We start from the raw sequence: 22,025 nt of genomic DNA on the forward strand, positions 1-22,025 counted from the left end.
ACCCAGAAACGGCTGCTACTTCTATTGGGCCAGGCCTGGCAAGCCCTGAAAGCAGAACACGACGCCAACCGTTCTCCAAATTAACCACTTCAATCGTTCCCCTGGCAGTGTCAGTCCAGTAAACATTCCTTGACAGTGGATCAATATTCAATCCTTTTACATCTATGGAAATTAAAGTAAACAACACCAGAGTTTATAGCTGGTCACTGTTAATTACAGGAAATGCAAAAATAAATCATTTGAAATATTGCAATGTTTAGCAGTGAGTGTTTATTCACACTTTGGCACTTTCAATCAAAAAATATATATACAGTATATAAACTTAGTTTTTGAATTTTTTGTTTCACCCATGTATTAACTCACATATGTTGAGAATGAAAATTTGATCTATGGCTGTAAATATTATTGAATACTATGAGACGTTGTCATATTAACTGACATATGTTGAAAATGTTATCTATGGCTGTAAATATTACTGAATACTATGAGACGTTGTCATATTAACTCACATATGTTGAAAATGTTATCTATGGCTGTAAATATTACTGAATACTATGAGACGTTGTCATATTAACTCACATATGTTGAGAATGAAAATTTTATCTATGGCTGTAAATATTACTGAATACTATGAGACGTTGTCATATTAACTCACATATGTTGAGAATGAAAATTTGATCTATGGCTGTAAATATTACTGAATACTATGAGATGTTGTCATATTAACTCACATATGTTGAAAATTTTATCTATGGCTGTAAATATTACTGAATACTATGAGACGTTGTCATATTAACTCACATATGTTGAAAATTTGATCTATGGCTGTAAATATTACTGAATACTATGAGACGTTGTCATATTAACTCACATATGTTGAAAATTTTATCTATGGCTGTAAATATTACTGAATACTATGAGATGTTGTCATATTAACTCACATATGTTGAAAATTTTATCTATGGCTGCAAATATTACTGAATACTATGAGACGTTGTCATATTAACTCACATATGTTGAAAATTTGATCTATGGCTGTAAATATTACTGAATACTATGAGACGTTGTCATATTAACTCACATATGTTGAGAATGAAAATTTGATCTATGGCTGTAAATATTATTGAATACTATGAGACGTTGTCATATTAACTCACATATGTTGAGAATGAAACTTTATCTATGGCTGTAAATATTACTGAATACTATGAGACGTTGTCATATTAACTCACATATGTTGAAAATTTTATCTATGGCTGTAAATATTACTGAATACTATGAGACGTTGTCATATTAACTCACATATGTTGACAATTTTATCTATGGCTGTAAATATTACTGAATACTATGAGACGTTGTCATATTAACTCACATATGTTGAGAATGAAAGTTTGATTTATGGCTGTAAATATTATTGAATACTATGAGACGTCGTCCATATATCTGTTGATTAACCTTGTTCATAGATATTTCTGAATCAGTTGCAGATGGTACTCTGGACAGTTGATTGTTTTTTCTGTGAAAACCATTTTCAGCAAATCAATTGCGAGACATATTGAAATGGTGACCTTTTTTTAATCCTGTGTGCATTTTACTCTTTTGAACACAAATAATGCATGTTAGTATGCATTCACTTAATTATAATTATCATTTTTTTTGTTAATTTTATTTCTATTAGCAGAAATTTAACAAGTACATTTCAACAAAACAATTCTGATCAATATTACCTGAAACTTTCCAACTTGCAACAGTTTGCACATTGTATCTTTCATTCTTGCGTTCAGCAACTTTAATCTGACCTTTTTCTTCTGCCCAGTAAATACCATCACTGACAAAATCATACGACACACGTCTTGGTTTGTCAACCAAATGTATCGGCAGATTGAGATTGTAAGATTCCTCAGGAATATCCAAAAATATACGTCCCAGATTGTCAATGTAATCAGCAGTCAGAATAAAGTCACCTGTACAAAAAACACACAACTATATTGTTATTTTGAATACAAGTTGCATCATAACTATAAATCATGCTGAAACTGTATTATGTAATCTTAATTGTCACTGCATCATATGAATATGGCATTGCATTGTGGGAGATTTACTTTGCATTATGGGAGATTTACTTTGCATTATGGGAGATTCACATTGCATTGCATATGAATCTGGCATTGCATTATGGAAGATTTACTTTGCATCATGGGAGATCCACATTGCATTGCATTGCATATGAATCTGGCATTGCATTATGGGAGATTTACTTTGCATTTTCAGAGATTCACATTGCATTCTGGGAGATTTACATTGCATTAGTATAAGACTGATATTACATTTCGGGAGATCAATACTGCATTATGGAAGACTAGCATTGCGTTTTAGAAGAGATTGTCATTGCATCCTGGAATTAGTAGACTATATTATTTGAATTGCATCACGAGAGACAGCATACCATTGCACAGTGCAGAAAATATCTAATAATTTTGACACTAGTAACGAAAAAAAAAAATGAACATTGGGCACTCTTACCGATTGTATCATAGATGGACATGGAAAATCCTTGTTTATTGATAAAATCATCAGCACTAAACTTAACCCATAATTGGTTACCCTCGGTGAGGACATCCACAGGTGGCACAGATCCAGTAATGTAGTAAATAGTAGAGTTGTCATATAAATCGGCTCCATTGCCTACATACAAATAATCATGTTCATACTCGACATCAAGAAAATCTACATGGACAAACAAACGTCGGTCTACATCTGTGGTTACCTTCCATATACATGTTGTATTGCTTACATAGTAGCCTGGATACCCTGGAGTTGTCAGGGAAACAACTTCCCCAATGCTGATCACAAATTCATCACCGCATACCCTTTCTGAAATATGAAAATAATATACAAATTGTTGAAGTTGAAAATAACTATTTTTACCAAAAACAAGACCAAAATATTCACTAATATTAGAGAATAGAAGATATCGTCATAAAATAAACAAGTCAGACTAAAATCCACTCAAGACAATAGACCATTTTCCGTTCACTGCGAGAATCACGCGTTATGCGTGAAATCGAACGTAAAAACAGGACAAACAAAGGTCATAGCGTCGTAGTCGCGTCAAACATCGCGTGGGATTCGACAAACGCGAAAGTATTTGGGGGGACATTTCCATGCTTAATAATGTGCTGTACACATTTGATGATAGGCAATTTCGATTAAGTAAGGGTATTCGGAATCAATATTCCTCTGTCGAAGATCGGCCGGTCAATGTAAGCTACGAAATAAAGAAATTCTAGTTCAAAATCAAATCGTTCGATTTTTGCGGCAGACGTTCGACGCGCGTCTTTCATGCATCTCGCGAGATCTCGCAATAGTACGGAAAATCACCTAGTGGGCTAGTGTTTTTCAAGAAGAAGTCAAAAATATCCATTTTTACCAAAAATATTCACTAATATTGGAGAATTGAAGGTATCATAACAAAATAAACAAATCTGATTAGAGTACACTTGAGGTGTCAACATATAAAATATCAAAACAATCAGGCGAGTAATTTTCAAGGAGTCAAAATAGGCCTTTTTACCAAAATGCTAAAAATATTCATCAAAAGACATAATTTGAAGATATCATCACAAAATGAACAAATATGAAAGATTCACTCAAGGTACATATACATTAAGTATCAAACTTTAAAAAAAAAAAAGTTGAAAATTTTGACACTGATGGATGCCGGGCAATCAGTTATATGAACAGCTCTGCCCTGTAGACTAGGGAGACGGTGCAGCTAAAAATAAAAAGGCCATCTCCTACTATATATTTTGCCAACTACATCTATTTATAAAAGCAAACAAGACAATGTTACACATAAATGTAGTGATTACAACCTACCAATGCCTTATATCATCAGCAATTCAAATTACAGTAAAACGCAAATTACAAAATGTGAGTTTCTCATAATTTTACTATAAAACATGACTTATGAAATTTCAGTTTCTCACCTTCTATTTCATTAACTATGATACTTGCATGATCAACCACAAGACCACCTAAATAGAATGCATTGCTGGTTGGATTATTGATCAATTCATTGACCATGATCGATCTTATGGATTCAGCTGTCACGTTCAAATATCCAGCAACAGTCAACTTCAAGTTAGTTACTACCCCACCTGCTTCAGATCTAGATATTGAGCTGAAATTACAGATTTGATCATTTACAAATAAAAATATTTACACAGAATCTCACTGTGCTTTTACAGGAATAATCTGTAATAATCACTGTGGACAGGATGGCCAGGTATAAGGTAAGGGTGAGTTGAAAGTGGGCAGGATAGCCAGGTATAAGGTAAGGACGATTTGACAGTGAGCAGGATAGCCAGGTATAATGTAAGGGTGAGTAGACAGTAGGCAGGATAGCCAGGTATAAGGTAAGGGTGTTTCAATAGTGGGCTGGATGGCCAGGAATAAGGTAAGGGAGAGTTGACAGTGGGTAGGATGGCCAGGTATAAGGTAAGGGTGAGTTGACAGAGATATAAGAATGGTTCAAAGTTGTTTTTAGAAAAATTTGACATGTGTGGACAAACGACTGGACTGAAGGTAGACTTTAATAAAGTTGCAATAATAAACCTACCTACTAAATCCTGTAATTTCTACCACTGTATCAGCATGGTTTATCAAAGTTGGCTCATAAACTTCACTTAACTGTGAACAGAATATTCAAAGGAAATTGTTAACATAACAAGCAAGCTTACAGACTCCGAAAAAAGGTACTTTAAGTTAGTTGGCAGATATAAGAGTTAATAAAATGAAAAGCAAACCCAAAATAATTAAATTATGTGTCATACTATTCACATATAAGATTAGTAAACCACAATTGGGGCTCAAAGCCACTTTTATTTACCTTACAAAAATAAACACAATAAATGGTCATATTGTCAATGACAGTGGTAAAGGTTGCTGAACAGCAGCTTGAGACCAAAAGATATAAATCATTTACAACTTTAAGTTTGAGTATTCTTACCGATGATAAGACCTTCATCTCTAGTTGCTGGTATTCAACTGTTGTAGAGTCTTCATACTCCTCAACAAAGGTGATATTTGTGATCATGAATTCAACACTAAATGTGATCGGCTCTGTAATAAAATAACAAAAATTTCAATGTCATGGGCAATCATATTTGGGGGGGGGCATTTTGTCATATGCAATGATAAATTGGTTGATTAGTCATTAAAAACTTTTCATTTTTTTTGCACTAGTTCAAATTTTTCTGAATATTTGAAAACATTTATATAACACCTATGATATCATAAATACTGTAGAATACTTTATTTTCACTTGGAATTAATTTTTGCTATTTTCACTGAAGGAATGATTCAGTGAAAATAAAATCCAGCGAATATACCTTTTTTTTACATTAAACTTGTCCAAAATCAGTGGAAATTAAATCCATACAAAGCACCAAAAAGTGAAAATCAATTCCAGCTAAAATAAAGTATTTTACAGTAGTCTATTCACACATATTGGTAAACATATGAATAGATTTTTCAAAACAAATTAAAGAATAAAGTTAGTAGATATGGAATACATGTGAGGTATTTTGCTAATACTAATTTTGCTTCATGTACATTTGGTAGAGAAATATTCAAAAGTAATATAGCATGTAAAACACGAAAGATTTTGTTACCTACCAATGTAGATTTGACAGCGTTTCCCGGTATAAGCAGGTCCACACTGACATAGGAAACCATTAATAATACTAATACATTCAGATTCACCAACACATGGATTGGACGTACAATCGTCTCGAACTGACAACAAGAAAAACTTTTAGTAAGCATACCCTGGTAATATTAGCTAGCTACACCCTTCACTTGTGATAGTTTGTAGTTAAAAATACTATTTATTCTCAATCGCAATATCATTATGCAGCTTCTATTTATTTGATATACAAATGGCGAGCCCCTGCTTCAAAAGCTTTGCAACAAATAAATGTCATATTGTTTTTGCATAATGTAAATCAAGTTTAACAATATAATATTTTACTTGATCGAAAGTTGGAGAACATTATTCAGTTCCTGAAGTTTAAATTCAAACAGAAATTATTAAAACAGACGCAATTTGATATTGTTTACAATTTTGGATCAAAAGTTTCTAAGCTGGTGACCAATACTTTGAAGAAGTTTGAGTCAAATTCTGTTTTGTGCCTAGTGGGCATATGTGCAATGCATTATGGGAGAAAAATGTTTCAAGTTCACTAATCAAGTGAAATGCATTGTGGGATAATAATTCAAATTGAATATAATAGAAAAATATTATCTTAATGGAAAGTAAATTAAATAAGAATGTTTAAAACATAATGATTCATATCTGTGAACAAAATTTCAGCCGATGTAACAGAGCAAAATGTCCAGATATGAAGAAAAGAATAGAATTAAATCATTGAATAAACAAGGAACATCAATAAATTCTGGGCCATTAATAATGCCTAGTTTCCTGATTGTAAAAAAATATTTTGTTTTCCCAAAAAAATTAATGCCAAAAGACTGTACTACATGTACAAAATTGGTTGACCATTTCAGTAAGGTTGTCAAACCCTTATTAACATATTTAAATGCACACCATCCAGCATTCTGATTGGTTAATAATTTGTTTGACCTAAAGGGTTAAAAATCAAAGTTTCAGGTCATGAAAAAAGTATGGAGGATGATTGCGTGACCAAAAACAATCGCTTATGATGAAACTAAGTTGAATTTTACTTGCATTCATAACAAATTGATTTTTTTTATACGTTATTATAATGACTACTGAGTAATGATCTTATTTGCAATACCCCAAAGTGAGTAAGTTACTCATTTGTGAAACACAGCATACACAGCCGTGATCATTTGCTACTATGCAATGCATTCATGTTTGTTTTTTATTTGAAACTTTTTCTAGACTATTCTTTTCGTTACCAACAAATTCAAAACAATGAATATTACATAAAAAAAAGTATTTTTTACTATTTTGAAATACCAACAATTTTTTTTATTTGACTGTAAACTTCAACAGTTCGGGAGGCCTTTCACTCTGACACCTAAATTAGCGTGACAAGTAACTTTTTTATTCCAGTAGACATAAATATTAAAAAAAAAATCTAATAAATCATATATCTTGGCTGATATATTTCTGTAAACTGGCAACTATGATCAATAATAAGGATATCACAAAAATACCCTGAAGTGTGCACTCAGCAAGTACAATATCACATAAACCACAGCTACAAATCTGTTCATTGATACAATCACCATACAATATTGTTGTATTAACATGCTAGGTAAGTTATATCTCTTAATGTCACAGTAGATTATGAAATATGACAGTGTCTTACTTATGGAACAGAGAGTTCCTAGTGTTCCTGGTCGGCACAGACAGTTGTAGGTAGAACCTTCAGAAACACATGTCCCACCATTGGCACACTGGTGCACTTCACATGGGTCAAATTCTGTCAACAAAAAGATTGAAACAAGATTAAATAATTTGTTGACATCCACAAATATATAGTTTTTGCTCTGAATACTGTAAAATATTTTGTATGGAATTTATTTTTCACTGATTTGAAAGTGAAATAAAAGTATATTCACTGGATTTTATTTTCACTGACCCATCTCTTGCAAGTGGAAATAAAGTATTTCACAGTAAGCAATTATTAACTGCAACAAAACATTTTGGATATTTCTGGGATGAAATGTTTTCTGTAACTAGCATACCATAATATGAGATACATATCAAATGACAAAATAAATGACAAAACATCCATCCATTTCTGGCGTATGTGTTGTCAAGGCAATGCAAATCAACTTGGGTACGCCAATGAGGAATCTATATACTGTCTGAAAATTAACAAACTGTTCAACTCATTCCCTGTGTCTTTTACCTAGTGCGTGTATACATATTCTATTGTGGGATCTTTTAGTGATTCCATTATGATTTTATAATTGTTGTGAGTGTCCATACATTATTATGTTCTAAATATGTTTTAAACAGTTGCAAGATTACTAACTGCCTGTATGTAGATGATAACAAAGAAGATAATTTCAAACACAAAAAGTTAGAAACCAAGGATTAAAATGTGTAACTACTTGGTAATTTAATAATTTATTAATACGAAGAAACACGGTGGTTGAAATGATGAAGAAAAATAAAACATGGTTTTAATATAATTCAGGGGGTTGAGCTATTAATACAAAGATTACAATGTTCATTGTAATGCTAGGTAGTATAATAGCATAGTTAGGCAGTATCATAGCATTTACCGTTTTCACAAAAGGACCCCACCCATCCTTCTGGACAGACACAATAGGATGGGTTATCCGCAGTCACAACACACATTGCCTGATTCTCGCAGCTATAATTAGCAGGACACAATTCTGAAATAAGAAAATGAATTCATCATAGTTTGATATCTAATTGGTTTGGGAAGACAGTGAATTAAGCAAAGTGACTCTCACTGAAATTTTGTAGGAAAAACAAATTACTTAGAAAGACAATGAGTCCTGTGACATCCACTGACATTTTGTAGCAAAGAAACAATTGATTTGAAAAGTTCAGTGGTCAAATATTTTATCTGGGTTTTGTAAATAACACTTTAAAATATAAGCATAATGTTAAAGTCGAAGAAATCCGATCACTTGTTTTAATTATAGCCAAATACATAGAGCAGTATACATAATTTCCATATCTATAACGAATTACGGTAATAATGATCACAAGAAATATAACTAGTTTTCTAACTTACCTACAGAGTAAATTATAGCTTGGAATCCATCCAACGAATATATATCATCGGAAGTGAATCGCATCCACACCGAATTACCTGATGCTAGATAATCTAAAGGTTTCAGGGTGCCCATTAGTATAATAAAATCATCACTCGGGGTATCACCATCGCCAATATAGAGAAAATCATAATTAGTCTCTATTTTAAAAATACGCATAAATGTCACTAAAAGACGCTGATGTGCTGGACCAATAATTATCCATGTGATGTCTTCGTTCTCAGGGTAAATTTCAGGATAGTTGGGAGTTGAAATATTGGCGATGCCATCTTCAGACAGGTAAATATATATAGGTGGTTCTGCAAGAAGAAATTTAAATGACACCATGAGCGTTTTGAAATTTGGTCATCAATTGTTATTACATGTAAATGAACTAAAAGAGATTTATAATATGCTGCTTTATAATATGATTTAAAAACAGCTGGAGTATCAACTGACGCGCAGCAGAGGTCAATGCGACGGTGTACTGTCTGAGTGCATACTTTGAGGTATAATAACCTTATTATTATACATCTTTTCCTTCATGGGAATGCCAAAATCCAAAATATTTAGAACAGAATCAGCTAACTTCTTTGTGTGGAGTCCGGCCAAACCCTGGTGGCAGCTATGTTTGTTTTTATTATTAGAGGACATTTATGTGTGTAATCAATTCCATATTTGGAATTCGCATTTACTAATATGGTAGGATGAAAATAACCCGTAAAATACCGCAAAATTACAACACGCTGGTGTTACGGTGTCATATGTATAATAATAAAAAATAAAATAATCTTAGGAATAAAATAGTTTCATTCAATATGTAACCTTGTGAATGCCTAACATTTTGCAAAATTTTATGCAATTTTCAATAATGTTTTTGTTAATTTTGAACCAAATGAACATAATTAATAATATGCACGTTTATTTTTTGTAAGGTGTCAAATGTTGACTTAGTATTCAAACTGTTAGTGGTTACACTATTTTCCATAGCTTTATGCAAGATTACTACACATTAATGAAAAATAAAGAACTGGAGAACTAATTTCAATTATGTTTAATTCTCTCCTCTCACGTACACTTTTTCAAATATAATAGTTACATAGATCAGGAGAACAGTGGATGCATTGACAGGTTATTTACATCTACGTTTTATTTAAAAATAACAAAATAGTAAAATTAAATGACAGTGTAAAATTAAAGGTTTCCTTGGGTTAAAAGAAATGTTTTATGATTAAATATAAAACTAATGCAATTTTAGTTTATGTGCACTTTTGTTGCAGATGGGCATGCAGTGTTTACTCTAGGGTGCACGATTCCACGCCTACTACACTTTATGCGCCCTTAAAAAAATACTACAAGGGCGAAAATCGCCCCTTTCCTCACTGCCCATTGAATTTTTTTAATGATGGTCTGTGCGTGTATTGGACTGTGACGCGCCAACTAGCTTGCTGATACAAATAACAATCATCCTCCCACACATTTCGTTTAAAATAAATTGTGCGTTCTTATATTTAAAAACATTACCTTATTCAGGTATGCGTACGTAAGTTGGAACAGCCTGCATTGAGTTTCTGGAGTGTGTGTGGCAGGGCGACGCGTGAGCAACTTGCCGAGGCAACAATGAATTGTCCTTCCCGCTTGTTGCGTGATTTAATTAATTATTTTGTTGATTATTAGTAGTGAGTATATTAACGTACAAAAAATAAATTTGTTGAATTGGTATGAAATGCAAATAAATTTCAACTCAGTTTTATCTTAAGCGAATGATTCCTGTCGCTAATTAAACGAGAATATCGCCATGTTTTGACCTGGGACAGAGTTCTTAGACCTGATAGGTCAAATCGCTAATTGACCAATCAAAATGGTGGATGATGCCAATGTGCTCAAATTATAGCTCATTTAAATATGTTAATGTTATTGGACGCAACACGGAAGAGATTTGCCGATATTGTAGTACGATCTTTTGGCTTGTATTTAGATAGGAAAACGGCATGATTTTTTTTTTAAACAAAAAATTAATTGTTTTCAAAAGATAAACTGAACATTTGAAGAATAATTTAACATTGTTTACAGTGATAACAGCTCATTGTCGAAACGAAGCTTACCCATTCACGCTAGTCACAATAAAAATCATACTCTTGAATAGGCGTCAATGACTACGGTAAAACTTAGATTAGACTATTTTAGGCATCCAGCCAGAATGATTTAAATGTCCAAAAAATGATGCCAAAATATTTAAAAAAAAATACCTTAAAAAACTGCTGAAAAACATGATTTCTTGGACTCATTTTATTTTAAAAACCAAACTGCCATTTGATGGCCAAGGGTGAATTTACGGCAGAATCTGGTACATTGTATAGACAAGATTCCGCTGATTGTAAGGTTCAGACAATCCCCCTCATACAAAGCTGGAGAAAACACTGGGCTTGTAACACAAATACAGTACTTTATGTATAAAAAATGCAAGGACAACATACTAGTTGTGATTGGGCTGGATACACTAGGCTTTATAGTTGGCTGAACGACATCAAAACAGAGCCACTCATCCACACTATCACTACAGTCATTATTCCCATCACAAACCATCGCTGGAGATAAACAAGCACCATTTGTGCACACAAACTCAGTTGGACTGCAGGCTGTAAAATAAAAAGGTATACAATTAGGAAAAACAATGAACAATTTATACAAATATAATAAATTCAGATGTTTTAGAGTATTTATTACTTGTGTTTGTTTTCTAGAATCGCAAGACTCCATAAAAGAATTCTCATAATTGATTTGATATTAAATAAATCTAGTATACATAATTTGAGAAATAATTTGAGTTACCTTGGTCATACACTTTCAATTCAATGTAGAATCCCCTGGAAGACTGCTGCGATCCAGTAGTGAATGTAAACCATAGCTCATTGCTATCTGATACAAAATTCTCAGGACGCACTAACCCTGATGAAGATCTAATAACTGAAGTGTCTGGCTGTAATCCATTCCCGTATGTCAAAACATCAATGTTTTGTCCTGTTGCAAAATCCCAAAACTGGACATGAATTTCTTCTCCAGGTTCAAACGAGACAGTCCAGATGCATTCCCGGTTGCGTCCGTAATCATATGGATAATTTGGAGACCAGATTGATGTTACGTAGTCAGTAGATGTGATGTGTCTTCCACACACTAACAAAAAAAATACAACTCAGATCTGTAAAAACATATCAAGGATGCAAATATAGGCCCCATCGCTAGAACAGTGCATTAGAAACTTAAATAAAACAGAATAATATTATGTTATTATAAACACCTCAAACATTCTTCTATCAAGCATAAATACCTCAAAATCAAGATTAACTGCCTAAATGTTTGTATGTCAATCGTGAACACCTCAAATATTTACATTAACAACATTAAAGCACGGTGGTTTCGCGCAGCGCGTGTTCGAATTTCATGTAAATTTTATTTTACACGCATTGTATACGTCGTTATGAGTCCCACATCGAACAGGACACGGCACGACGACTGCCACCCTTTAAGCAATGAACCTGTAATTTATGACAAACTTTTGCAAAAATCATGAGCTGGCTCAAAACTACCATGACAGTCCTACCTGTGTTTCCAACGAACACCTCAACATCGCCACTACATCCAGAACTCATATTATTCCTCTGCATCCACAGAGAGCTTACATCCGATGTGAATGAAACACCTGAATAAAACAATGCTTCGGTGAAAGTCACAATGGTGTTCATCAATACGTCTGAACCGCTTCCTATGGTGATACTATATGTGCAGTCTGAAGGTACGTTGATGAAAGTTACATCCACGAGTAACCCAGCAGTACCCTGAATGATCCAGGTACATTCATCCTCACCATTTAGGATGTCAGTATCCAGATAATAAACCAGATCTGTATTATACATAGATATGTCTATCCATTCACCACAATCTTGAAAAAATAAAAATAAACACTTTCTACATTTTAACTTTTCAAAACCAAATACAGTGTATGGTATTTGGTATGTTTGGCTGTCTTAGCCTTTTAACCACCAGTTCCTTTTTTTCATCACAAATTCACAAAATAGTCCTGGACCAGTTTTCCAGTTGCACTTTTCTTCAGAAGATTGGGACAAAAATAGCCAAATTTTTTGCCTAAAAACCTGAGAATTGACACAAATTTTGTCTGTTGGCTCCAAAGTTAGGGCTATTTTCCAGAACTAATGAAGAATATAAGAAAAAAGGGCAGAAAAATTTGGGGTGAGCAAGTCTGGTGATGAAAAGGTTAAAAGATGGTGGGTTTGAGAAAATAGCCATTATTCAAAACAAGTGGTTAAATTTTTAAAAACCTCATTTCGTATAAAACATAGTCTAAAAGATTTGCTGTCTTTATTGTCTCTTATTTTACTTTTTATATTTTATTATTTTGAAGATAAAGATATTGTTATTACTGTGTTGAGTTCAAAAACAGTCTAAAATTATAGGAACTTCTTTCAATAGAACACCACCAAAGTTTCTGTCACCATTTCATTCACACACAAAATATTAAAAAAAACAACATAATTTTTAACTTGTCAATGTAAAAGAGGCTGGCAGGATTTAATATGATCTGCGATGGGGAATATTGTTCATTTGGTGCAAAATACGTGACTTTTCATTCACTGCGAGATCTTGTGTATTGTGTAAATCAAACAATTTGGTTTTGAATTACCGGGGTAATTTTTTTTGTTCATAGCTCTATGCCGAAATGCCAATAATGAGAGGGGAATATTGTCTTAAGATATCCTTACTTTATCAAAATTGACCATCATCAAATGTGTAAAGCACATTAATAGGCGTGAAAAAAACCCAAATATATTTTAGCATTCCATGCGACGTTTTGAATGTGAACAGTATGCAAAATGTGTTGCACAAATATTAACTTGGTAATCAAAGTCTTGATTAATGAAACAAACACTCACCATCTCCTATCCCACCATCTGGGTTTTCACAAGTGATATTTGGTCCTGGTACAGGAAAACAGAAATGATCACACCCACCATTATCCACAGCACATCCATTAGTGCCTAGTCAAATATACATGATAACTCAATTATTGAATCATATTGTCAATTTGTCTGATATACTGTAAAATACTTTATTTTCACTTGAAATAAATTTTCCGCTGTTTCAGTGAAAATAAAATACACTTTTTTTCCTATATTTTACATACAACTTGTCAAAAATCAATGAAAATAACTTCCATACAAAACACCCAACAAGTCTTTCCAGCGAAAATTAATTCCAGCTAAAATAAAATATTTTACAGTATAGAAAAGAAGATGTTTTAGAGGCCAGTAAACTGTTTATCCAAAGTTTTGAGAACACAAAGATGTGACGATTAGGCCAAAACAACAGATTTTCTTTAAGTCAGTACATATGTAGCAGCAGGTCAGTTTAAAAGGTTTTCACACCTTTTGTTCAGGGTTTTTGTCATAATGTTGTGAAAATCAAAAAAAAAAATAGCAAAATGAATAAATAAGAACTAGCAGCCAGTCTGCTGATATAGCTATGCTGTTTGAGATGCATATAATGAGAATATCCCATCAAATGAACAAATCTGAGTGAGAACCATTCAAGGTACATTTATAGTGATACCAATAAAGCTATAATTTTTCAAAAAGAAGTTGAAAATGTAAAGTTGATGACGGTGACGACGACCAATCAGTGATATGAACAGCTCTGTTCTGTCATTTGCGACGACAGCAGAGCTAACAAATGCATATCAATTGCATAATTTGTATTTAAAGCCAAACTACAAATCCTATTTTGGCTTTATCATGCCATAGCCTTATGGAATATGGTTTCTACGACAAAATTCATATGTACTGCTAAGTATTACGCTGATAGATAGAACAGTTTTATCAGTCTCTTCAATTTTATTGAATATTAATAAGACTGCATTAGCTACTTACCGTCAGGTATGGAGACTAGTGTTTGAACAAAGAGCCCAGTTGGCATTGTATAATTCTGTGGCCCAAATGGGACCACTTCTGAAACATTATTTGCACTTTGTTCAATTTGAAACAGCCCATTTGCAAACTGATCTGTCCAGTAGATGTGAGTGGCGGACACAGCGACATCCATCGGGTAGGTGACAGAAATAATTACTTTTCTCTCTCCTAAATTCATATCATACACTTCAATTTGCTCATATTCCCAATCACACCAGAATAATTTCTTGCCTAGAATGAGAAAAAAACAGAAGAACAGTCGTGTCAATGTTGAGTGTATATCACTTCATGACTGTCCACGCAGTCACAATCCAGTTATGTTAAATTGTACATGCATATAAGTTAGATTGATAAGACAGCTAGCAATCACACAGTTTTATACCAGATATACAACTTCATTTCAAAGTTGTCAGCTGTGAATATATCTCTTCATGTGGGGGTCATAAATGAAATATTTACTACTTTACAGCACACTAATTTTGCAAAAATTTTCTTCATGTATGTGTATATGAAACACTTGAAATAAAATATTACACTGAAAATACTTTCTTAACGCATTCGTTTAGTTTTCTGATTGGTACACAAGAAATGCTAAATAGACTACCAGATCAATCATGTTGACAGAAGTAAACAAGAGATTGTTCAGAATCAGTAAACAACAAATCTTTCCCTTTATTGCACCAAATTTGCTAAAGTAAAGGTAAGATATTGAGAAAATGTGAAAGGGCAATACACTTCACATTGATATTTGTTAAAAAAAAATGTCTTCTTCTGTTTTTTTGCTGAAACTGTCCAATGGAAAACTAGCTTTTTGAATACATTGTTTGCTGGCTGAAACTGTTCAATGGGGAAGCAGCATTTTGAATACATTGTTTGCTGGCTGAAACTGTCCAATGGGGAACCAGCATTTTGAATACATTGTTTGCTGGCTGAAACTTTCCAATGGAGGAACCAGCACTTTGAATACAGCGTTTGCTGGCTGAAACTGTCCAATTGAGAACCCAGCATATTGAATACATTGTTTGCTGGCTGAAACTGTCCAATTGAGAACCCAGCATATTGAATACATTGTTTGCTGGCTGAAACTGTCCAATTGAGAACCCAGCATATTGAATACATTGTTTGCTGGCTGAAACTGTCCAATTGAGAACCAGCATTTTGAATACATTGTTTGCTGGCTAAAACTGTCCAATGGAGAACCAGCATTTTGAATACATTGTTTGCTGGCTAAAACTGTCCAATGGAGAACCAGCATTTTGAATACATTGTTTGCTGGCTGAAACTGTCCAATGGGGAACCAGCATTTTGAATATATTGTTTGCTGGCTGAAACTTTCCAATGGAGGAACCAGCATTTTGAATACAGCGTTTGCTGGCTGAAACTGTCCAATTGAGAACCCAGCATATTGAATACATTGTTTGCTGGCTGAAACTGTCCAATTGAGAACACAGCATATTGAATACATTGTTTGCTGGCTGAAACTGTCCAATTGAGAACCAGCATTTTGAATACATTGTTTGCTGGCTGAAACTGTCCAATGGAGGAACCAGCATTTTGAATACAGCGTTTGCTGGCGGAAACTGTCCAATGGAGAACCAGCATATTGAATACATTGTTTGCTGGCTGAAACTGTCCAATGGAGAACCAGCATTTTGAATACAGCGTTTGCTGGCTGAAACTGTCCAATGGAGGAACCAGCACTTTGAATACAGCGTTTGCTGGCTGAAACTGTCAAATGGGTAACCAGCATTTTGAATACATTGTTTGCTGGCTGAAACTGTCCAATGGGGAACCAGCATTTTGAATACATTGTTTGCTGGCTGAAACTGTCCAATTGAGAACCAGCATTTTGAATACATTGTTTGCTGGCTGGCTGAAACTGTCCAATGGGGAACCAGCATTTTGAATACAATGTTTGCTGGCTGAAACTGTCCAATGGGGAACCAGCATTTTGAATACATTGTTTGCTGGCTGAAACTGTCCAATGGGGAACCAGCATTTTGAATACAGCGTTTGCTGGCTGAAACTGTCCAATTAAGAACCCAGCATATTGAATACAGCGTTTGCTGGCTGAAACTGTCCAATGGAGGAACCAGCATTTTGAATACAGCATTTGCTGGCTGAAACTGTCCAATTGAGAACCCAGCATATTGAATACATTGTTTGCTGGCTGAAACTGTCCAATTGAGAACCAGCATTTTGAATACATTGTTTGCTGGCTGAAACTGTCCAATTGAGAACCAGCATTTTGAATACAGCGTTTGCTGGCTGAAACTGTCCAATTGAGAACCAGCATTTTGAATACATTGTTTGCTGGCTAAAACTGTCCAATGGAGAACCAGCATTTTGAATACATTGTTTGCTGGCTAAAACTGTCCAATGGAGAACCAGCATTTTGAATACATTGTTTGCTGGCTGAAACTGTCCAATGGGGAACCAGCATTTTGAATATATTGTTTGCTGGCTGAAACTTTCCAATGGAGGAACCAGCATTTTGAATACAGCGTTTGCTGGCTGAAACTGTCCAATTGAGAACCCAGCATATTGAATACATTGTTTGCTGGCTGAAACTGTCCAATTGAGAACACAGCATATTGAATACATTGTTTGCTGGCTGAAACTGTCCAATTGAGAACCAGCATTTTGAATACATTGTTTGCTGGCTGAAACTGTCCAATGGAGGAACCAGCATTTTGAATACAGCGTTTGCTGGCGGAAACTGTCCAATGGAGAACCAGCATATTGAATACATTGTTTGCTGGCTGAAACTGTCCAATGGAGAACCAGCATTTTGAATACAGCGTTTGCTGGCTGAAACTGTCCAATGGAGGAACCAGCACTTTGAATACAGCGTTTGCTGGCTGAAACTGTCAAATGGGTAACCAGCATTTTGAATACATTGTTTGCTGGCTGAAACTGTCCAATGGGGAACCAGCATTTTGAATACATTGTTTGCTGGCTGAAACTGTCCAATTGAGAACCAGCATTTTGAATACATTGTTTGCTGGCTGGCTGAAACTGTCCAATGGGGAACCAGCATTTTGAATACAATGTTTGCTGGCTGAAACTGTCCAATGGGGAACCAGCATTTTGAATACATTGTTTGCTGGCTGAAACTGTCCAATGGGGAACCAGCATTTTGAATACAGCGTTTGCTGGCTGAAACTGTCCAATTAAGAACCCAGCATATTGAATACAGCGTTTGCTGGCTGAAACTGTCCAATGGAGGAACCAGCATTTTGAATACAGCATTTGCTGGCTGAAACTGTCCAATTGAGAACCCAGCATATTGAATACATTGTTTGCTGGCTGAAACTGTCCAATTGAGAACCAGCATTTTGAATACATTGTTTGCTGGCTGAAACTGTCCAATTGAGAACCAGCATTTTGAATACAGCGTTTGCTGGCTGAAACTGTCCAATTGAGAACCAGCATATTGAATACATTGTTTGCTGGCTGAAACTGTCCAATGGAGAACCAGCATTTTGAATACATTGTTTGCTGGCTGAAACTGTCCAATTGAGAACCAGCATTTTGAATACATTGTTTGCTGGCTGAAACTGTCCAATTGAGAACCAGCATTTTGAATACATTGTTTGCTGGCTGAAACTGTCCAATAGAGAACCAGCATATTGAATACATTGTTTGCTGGCTGAAACTGTCCAATGGAGAACCAGCATTTTGAATACAGCGTTTGCTGGCTGAAACTGTCCAATGGAGGAACCAGCACTTTGAATACAGCGTTTGCTGGCTGAAACTGTCAAATGGGTAACCAGCATTTTGAATACATTGTTTGCTGGCTGAAACTGTCCAATTGAGAACCAGCATTTTGAATACATTGTTTGCTGGCTGGCTGAAACTGTCCAATGGAGGAACCAGCATTTTGAATACAGCGTTTGCTGGCTGAAACTGTCCAATGGAGAACCAGCATTTTGAATACATTGTTGCTGGCTGAAACTGTCCAATGGAGAACCAGCATTTTGAATACATTGTTTGCTGGCTGAAACTGTCCAATGGAGAACCAGCATTTTGAATACATTGTTTGCTGGCTGGCTGAAACTGTCCAATGGAGGAACCAGCATTTTGAATACAGCGTTTGCTGGCTGAAACTGTTCAATGGAGAACCAGCATTTTGAATACAGCGTTTGCTGGCTGAAACTGTCCAATGGAGAACCAGCATTTTGAATACAATGTTTGCTGGCTGAAACTGTCCAATGGGGAAATAGCATTTTGAATACATTGTTTGCTGGCTGAAACTGTCCAATTGAGAACCCAGCATATTGAATACATTGTTTGCTGGCTGAAACTGTCCAATTGAGAACCCAGCATATTGAATACATTGTTGCTGGCTGAAATTGTCCAATGGAGAACCAGCATTTTGAATACAATGTTTGCTGGCTGAAACTGTCCAATGGGGAACCAGCACTTTGAATACAGCGTTTGCTGGCTGAAACTGTCCAATAGAGAACCAGCATTTTGAATACATTGCTGCTGGCTGAAACTGTCCAATTGAGAACCAGCATTTTGAATACATTGTTTGCTGGCTGAAACTGTCCAATTGAGAACCCAGCATTTTGAATACATTGTTTGCTGGCTGAAACTGTCCAATTGAGAACCAGCATTTTGAATACATTGTTTGCTGGCTGAAACTGTCCAATTGAAAACCAGCATTTTGAATACATTGTTGCTGGCTGAAACTGTCCAATTGAGAACCCAGCATATTGAATACAGCGTTTGCTGGCTGAAACTGTCCAATGGAGAACCCAGCATATTGAATACATTGTTTGCTGGCTGAAACTGTCCAATTGAGAACCCAGCATATTGAATACATCGTTTGCTGGCTGAAACTGTCCAATTGAGGAACCAGCATTTTGAATACATTGTTTGCTGGCTGAAACTGTCCAATGGAGAACCAGCATTTTGAATACATTGTTTGCTGGCTGAAACTGTCCAATGGAGGAACCAGCATTTTGAATACAGCGTTTGCTGGCTGAAACTGTCCAATTGAGAACCCAGCATATTGAATACATTGTTTGCTGGCTGAAACTGTCCAATTGAGAACCAGCATTTTGAATACATTGTTTGCTGGCTGAAACTGTCCAATGGAGGAACCAGCATTTTGAATACAGCGTTTGCTGGCTGAAACTGTCCAATGGAGAACCAGCATATTGAATACATTGTTTGCTGGCTGAAACTGTCCAATTGAGAACCAGCATTTTGAATACATTGTTTGCTGGCTGAATACAGCGTTTGCTGGCTGAAACTGTCCAATGGAGAACCAGCATATTGAATACATTGTTTGCTGGCTGAAACTGTCCAATGGAGAACCAGCATTTTGAATACAGCGTTTGCTGGCTGAAACTGTCCAATGGAGAACCAGCATTTTGAATACATTGTTTGCTGGCTGAAACTGTCCAATGGAGAACCAGCATTTTGAATACATTGTTTGCTGGCTGAAACTGTCAAATGGGTAACCAGCATTTTGAATACATTGTTTGTTGGCTGAAACTGTCCAATGGGGAACCAGCATTTTGAATACATTGTTTGCTGGCTGAAACTGTCCAATTGAGAACCAGCATTTTGAATACATTGTTTGCTGGCTGAAACTGTCCAATGGAGGAACCAGCATTTTGAATACAGCGTTTGCTGGCTGAAACTGTTCAATGGGGAAGCAGCATTTTGAATACATTGTTTGCTGGCTGAAACTGTCCAATGGGGAACCAGCATTTTGAATATATTGTTTGCTGGCTGAAACTGTCCAATGGAGAACCCAGCATTTTGAATACATTGTTGCTGGCTGAAACTGTCCAATGGAGAACCAGCATTTTGAATACATTGTTTGATGGCTGAACCTGTCCAATTGAGAACCAGCATTTTGAATACATTGTTTGATGGCTGAAACTGTCCAATTGAAAACCAGCACTTTGAATACAATGTTTGCTGACTGAAACTGTCCAATGGGGAACCAGCATTTTAAATACATTGTTTGCTGGCTGAAACTGTCCAATTGAGAACCAGCATTTTGAATACATTGTTTGCTGGCTGAAACTGTCCAATGGAGGAACCAGCATTTTGAATACATTGTTTGCTGGCTGAAACCACAGTCAGCTGGCGCACACCTGATAATAAAATAAATACGATATTTACTATATGGGGGCCGCCATCTTGAATGACACATAAAACTAAATAAGAGACAAGTTGTGAAACACGTCTTTCAGATTCCTACAAATCAGGACAAAAATACCAATCTTTCACAAAAATACGGTCCGTTGGGGTTATATTAAGCCAACCGATAATAAAATTCGGCCTAATTCGTCGTTTTTGTGAGGAAAAATCCCTTGCATACAAACACCTAATTACATGAAGATTCTAGAACACTTTCGCTGGAATTATTTTTCGCTGAAAAGGCTTTTTGGGCGTTTTGTATGGAAATTATTTTCACTGATTTTTGATGAGTTTAATGTGAAATATGGGGGGAAAAAATATATTCGCTGGATTTTATTTTCACGGAATCATCCCTTCAGCGAAAATAAATCCAAGCGAAAATAAAGTATTCTACATTAATATATTGACGATGAATAAGTGACTATAAAATACAATATAAATTGTCTTACCAACATGATCTATTGCCATTCCTGAGACTGATCCAACGTCAGTGATAAAAGTCTCCATATTATCACCATTTGTGTAGGCACGATATATCGTTTGATCAAAGAAATCAGCCCAAAACATCCATCTGTAGAGTCAAGTATGTGAAATATGAAACAGAAGTTACTCAATTTATCATGTGAGCTTTTGACAACAATCTATTACAATATCTCAACTAATTCATGTCTTGATTTCAAATTAGGATCTTTCAAAATCATTCCACCCCTTCAAAAAAGCAACATTCCAGCCAATTATAAAGTCCAGCATTATAACAATTTCACAAACAACAAATATCCAACAAAGCATGACCTTAGTTTTTAATATTATGTGAGACTCACCCTGAAACAGCAGCTACTTCAATTGGATAAGGTGAAGACAGCCCTGTAAGTAAAACCTTACGCATACTGCCATCAAGTTTGGCAACCTCTATGGTACCCCGTACTTCATCCGTCCAATAAATATTTCGGGATAGAGAATCAACACTGAGATCCATTGGCACTGTAACAAAGAGCAGTTTTACTATTCATCAGCAAAAGGTATATCTGAGTCATTTTTGGCAAAATGAAATGATAATTAAGGCATGAGTGGCCGAATAAAACAATACTACAA

General features: G+C 35.1%; 1 protein-coding gene across 1 annotated transcript in view; it reads right to left on the reverse strand.

The window, feature by feature from the left end:
* The window catches only part of LOC100377183 (uncharacterized), a 100,660-nt gene that overhangs the window by 53,036 nt on the left and 25,599 nt on the right, over nucleotides 1-22,025 (reverse strand). The window contains exons 11-27 of the mRNA XM_085507458.1: nucleotides 21,755-21,914; nucleotides 21,383-21,504; nucleotides 14,730-14,999; nucleotides 13,737-13,841; nucleotides 12,389-12,727; nucleotides 11,620-11,961; nucleotides 11,265-11,426; nucleotides 8,769-9,107; nucleotides 8,287-8,400; nucleotides 7,362-7,475; nucleotides 5,680-5,799; nucleotides 5,012-5,124; nucleotides 4,622-4,692; nucleotides 3,990-4,183; nucleotides 2,524-2,874; nucleotides 1,728-1,964; nucleotides 3-162 (exon numbers count right to left, since the gene is read on the reverse strand). Coding sequence (XP_085363584.1) covers nucleotides 3-162; nucleotides 1,728-1,964; nucleotides 2,524-2,874; nucleotides 3,990-4,183; nucleotides 4,622-4,692; nucleotides 5,012-5,124; nucleotides 5,680-5,799; nucleotides 7,362-7,475; nucleotides 8,287-8,400; nucleotides 8,769-9,107; nucleotides 11,265-11,426; nucleotides 11,620-11,961; nucleotides 12,389-12,727; nucleotides 13,737-13,841; nucleotides 14,730-14,999; nucleotides 21,383-21,504; nucleotides 21,755-21,914 — 3,313 coding nt within the window. The remainder of the gene's footprint in view (nucleotides 1-2; nucleotides 163-1,727; nucleotides 1,965-2,523; nucleotides 2,875-3,989; nucleotides 4,184-4,621; nucleotides 4,693-5,011; nucleotides 5,125-5,679; nucleotides 5,800-7,361; nucleotides 7,476-8,286; nucleotides 8,401-8,768; nucleotides 9,108-11,264; nucleotides 11,427-11,619; nucleotides 11,962-12,388; nucleotides 12,728-13,736; nucleotides 13,842-14,729; nucleotides 15,000-21,382; nucleotides 21,505-21,754; nucleotides 21,915-22,025) is intronic.

This window comes from Saccoglossus kowalevskii, chromosome 14 (assembly GCF_978046115.1).
Source record: "Saccoglossus kowalevskii chromosome 14, keSacKowa6.1, whole genome shotgun sequence".
NCBI lineage: Eukaryota > Metazoa > Hemichordata > Enteropneusta > Harrimaniidae > Saccoglossus > Saccoglossus kowalevskii.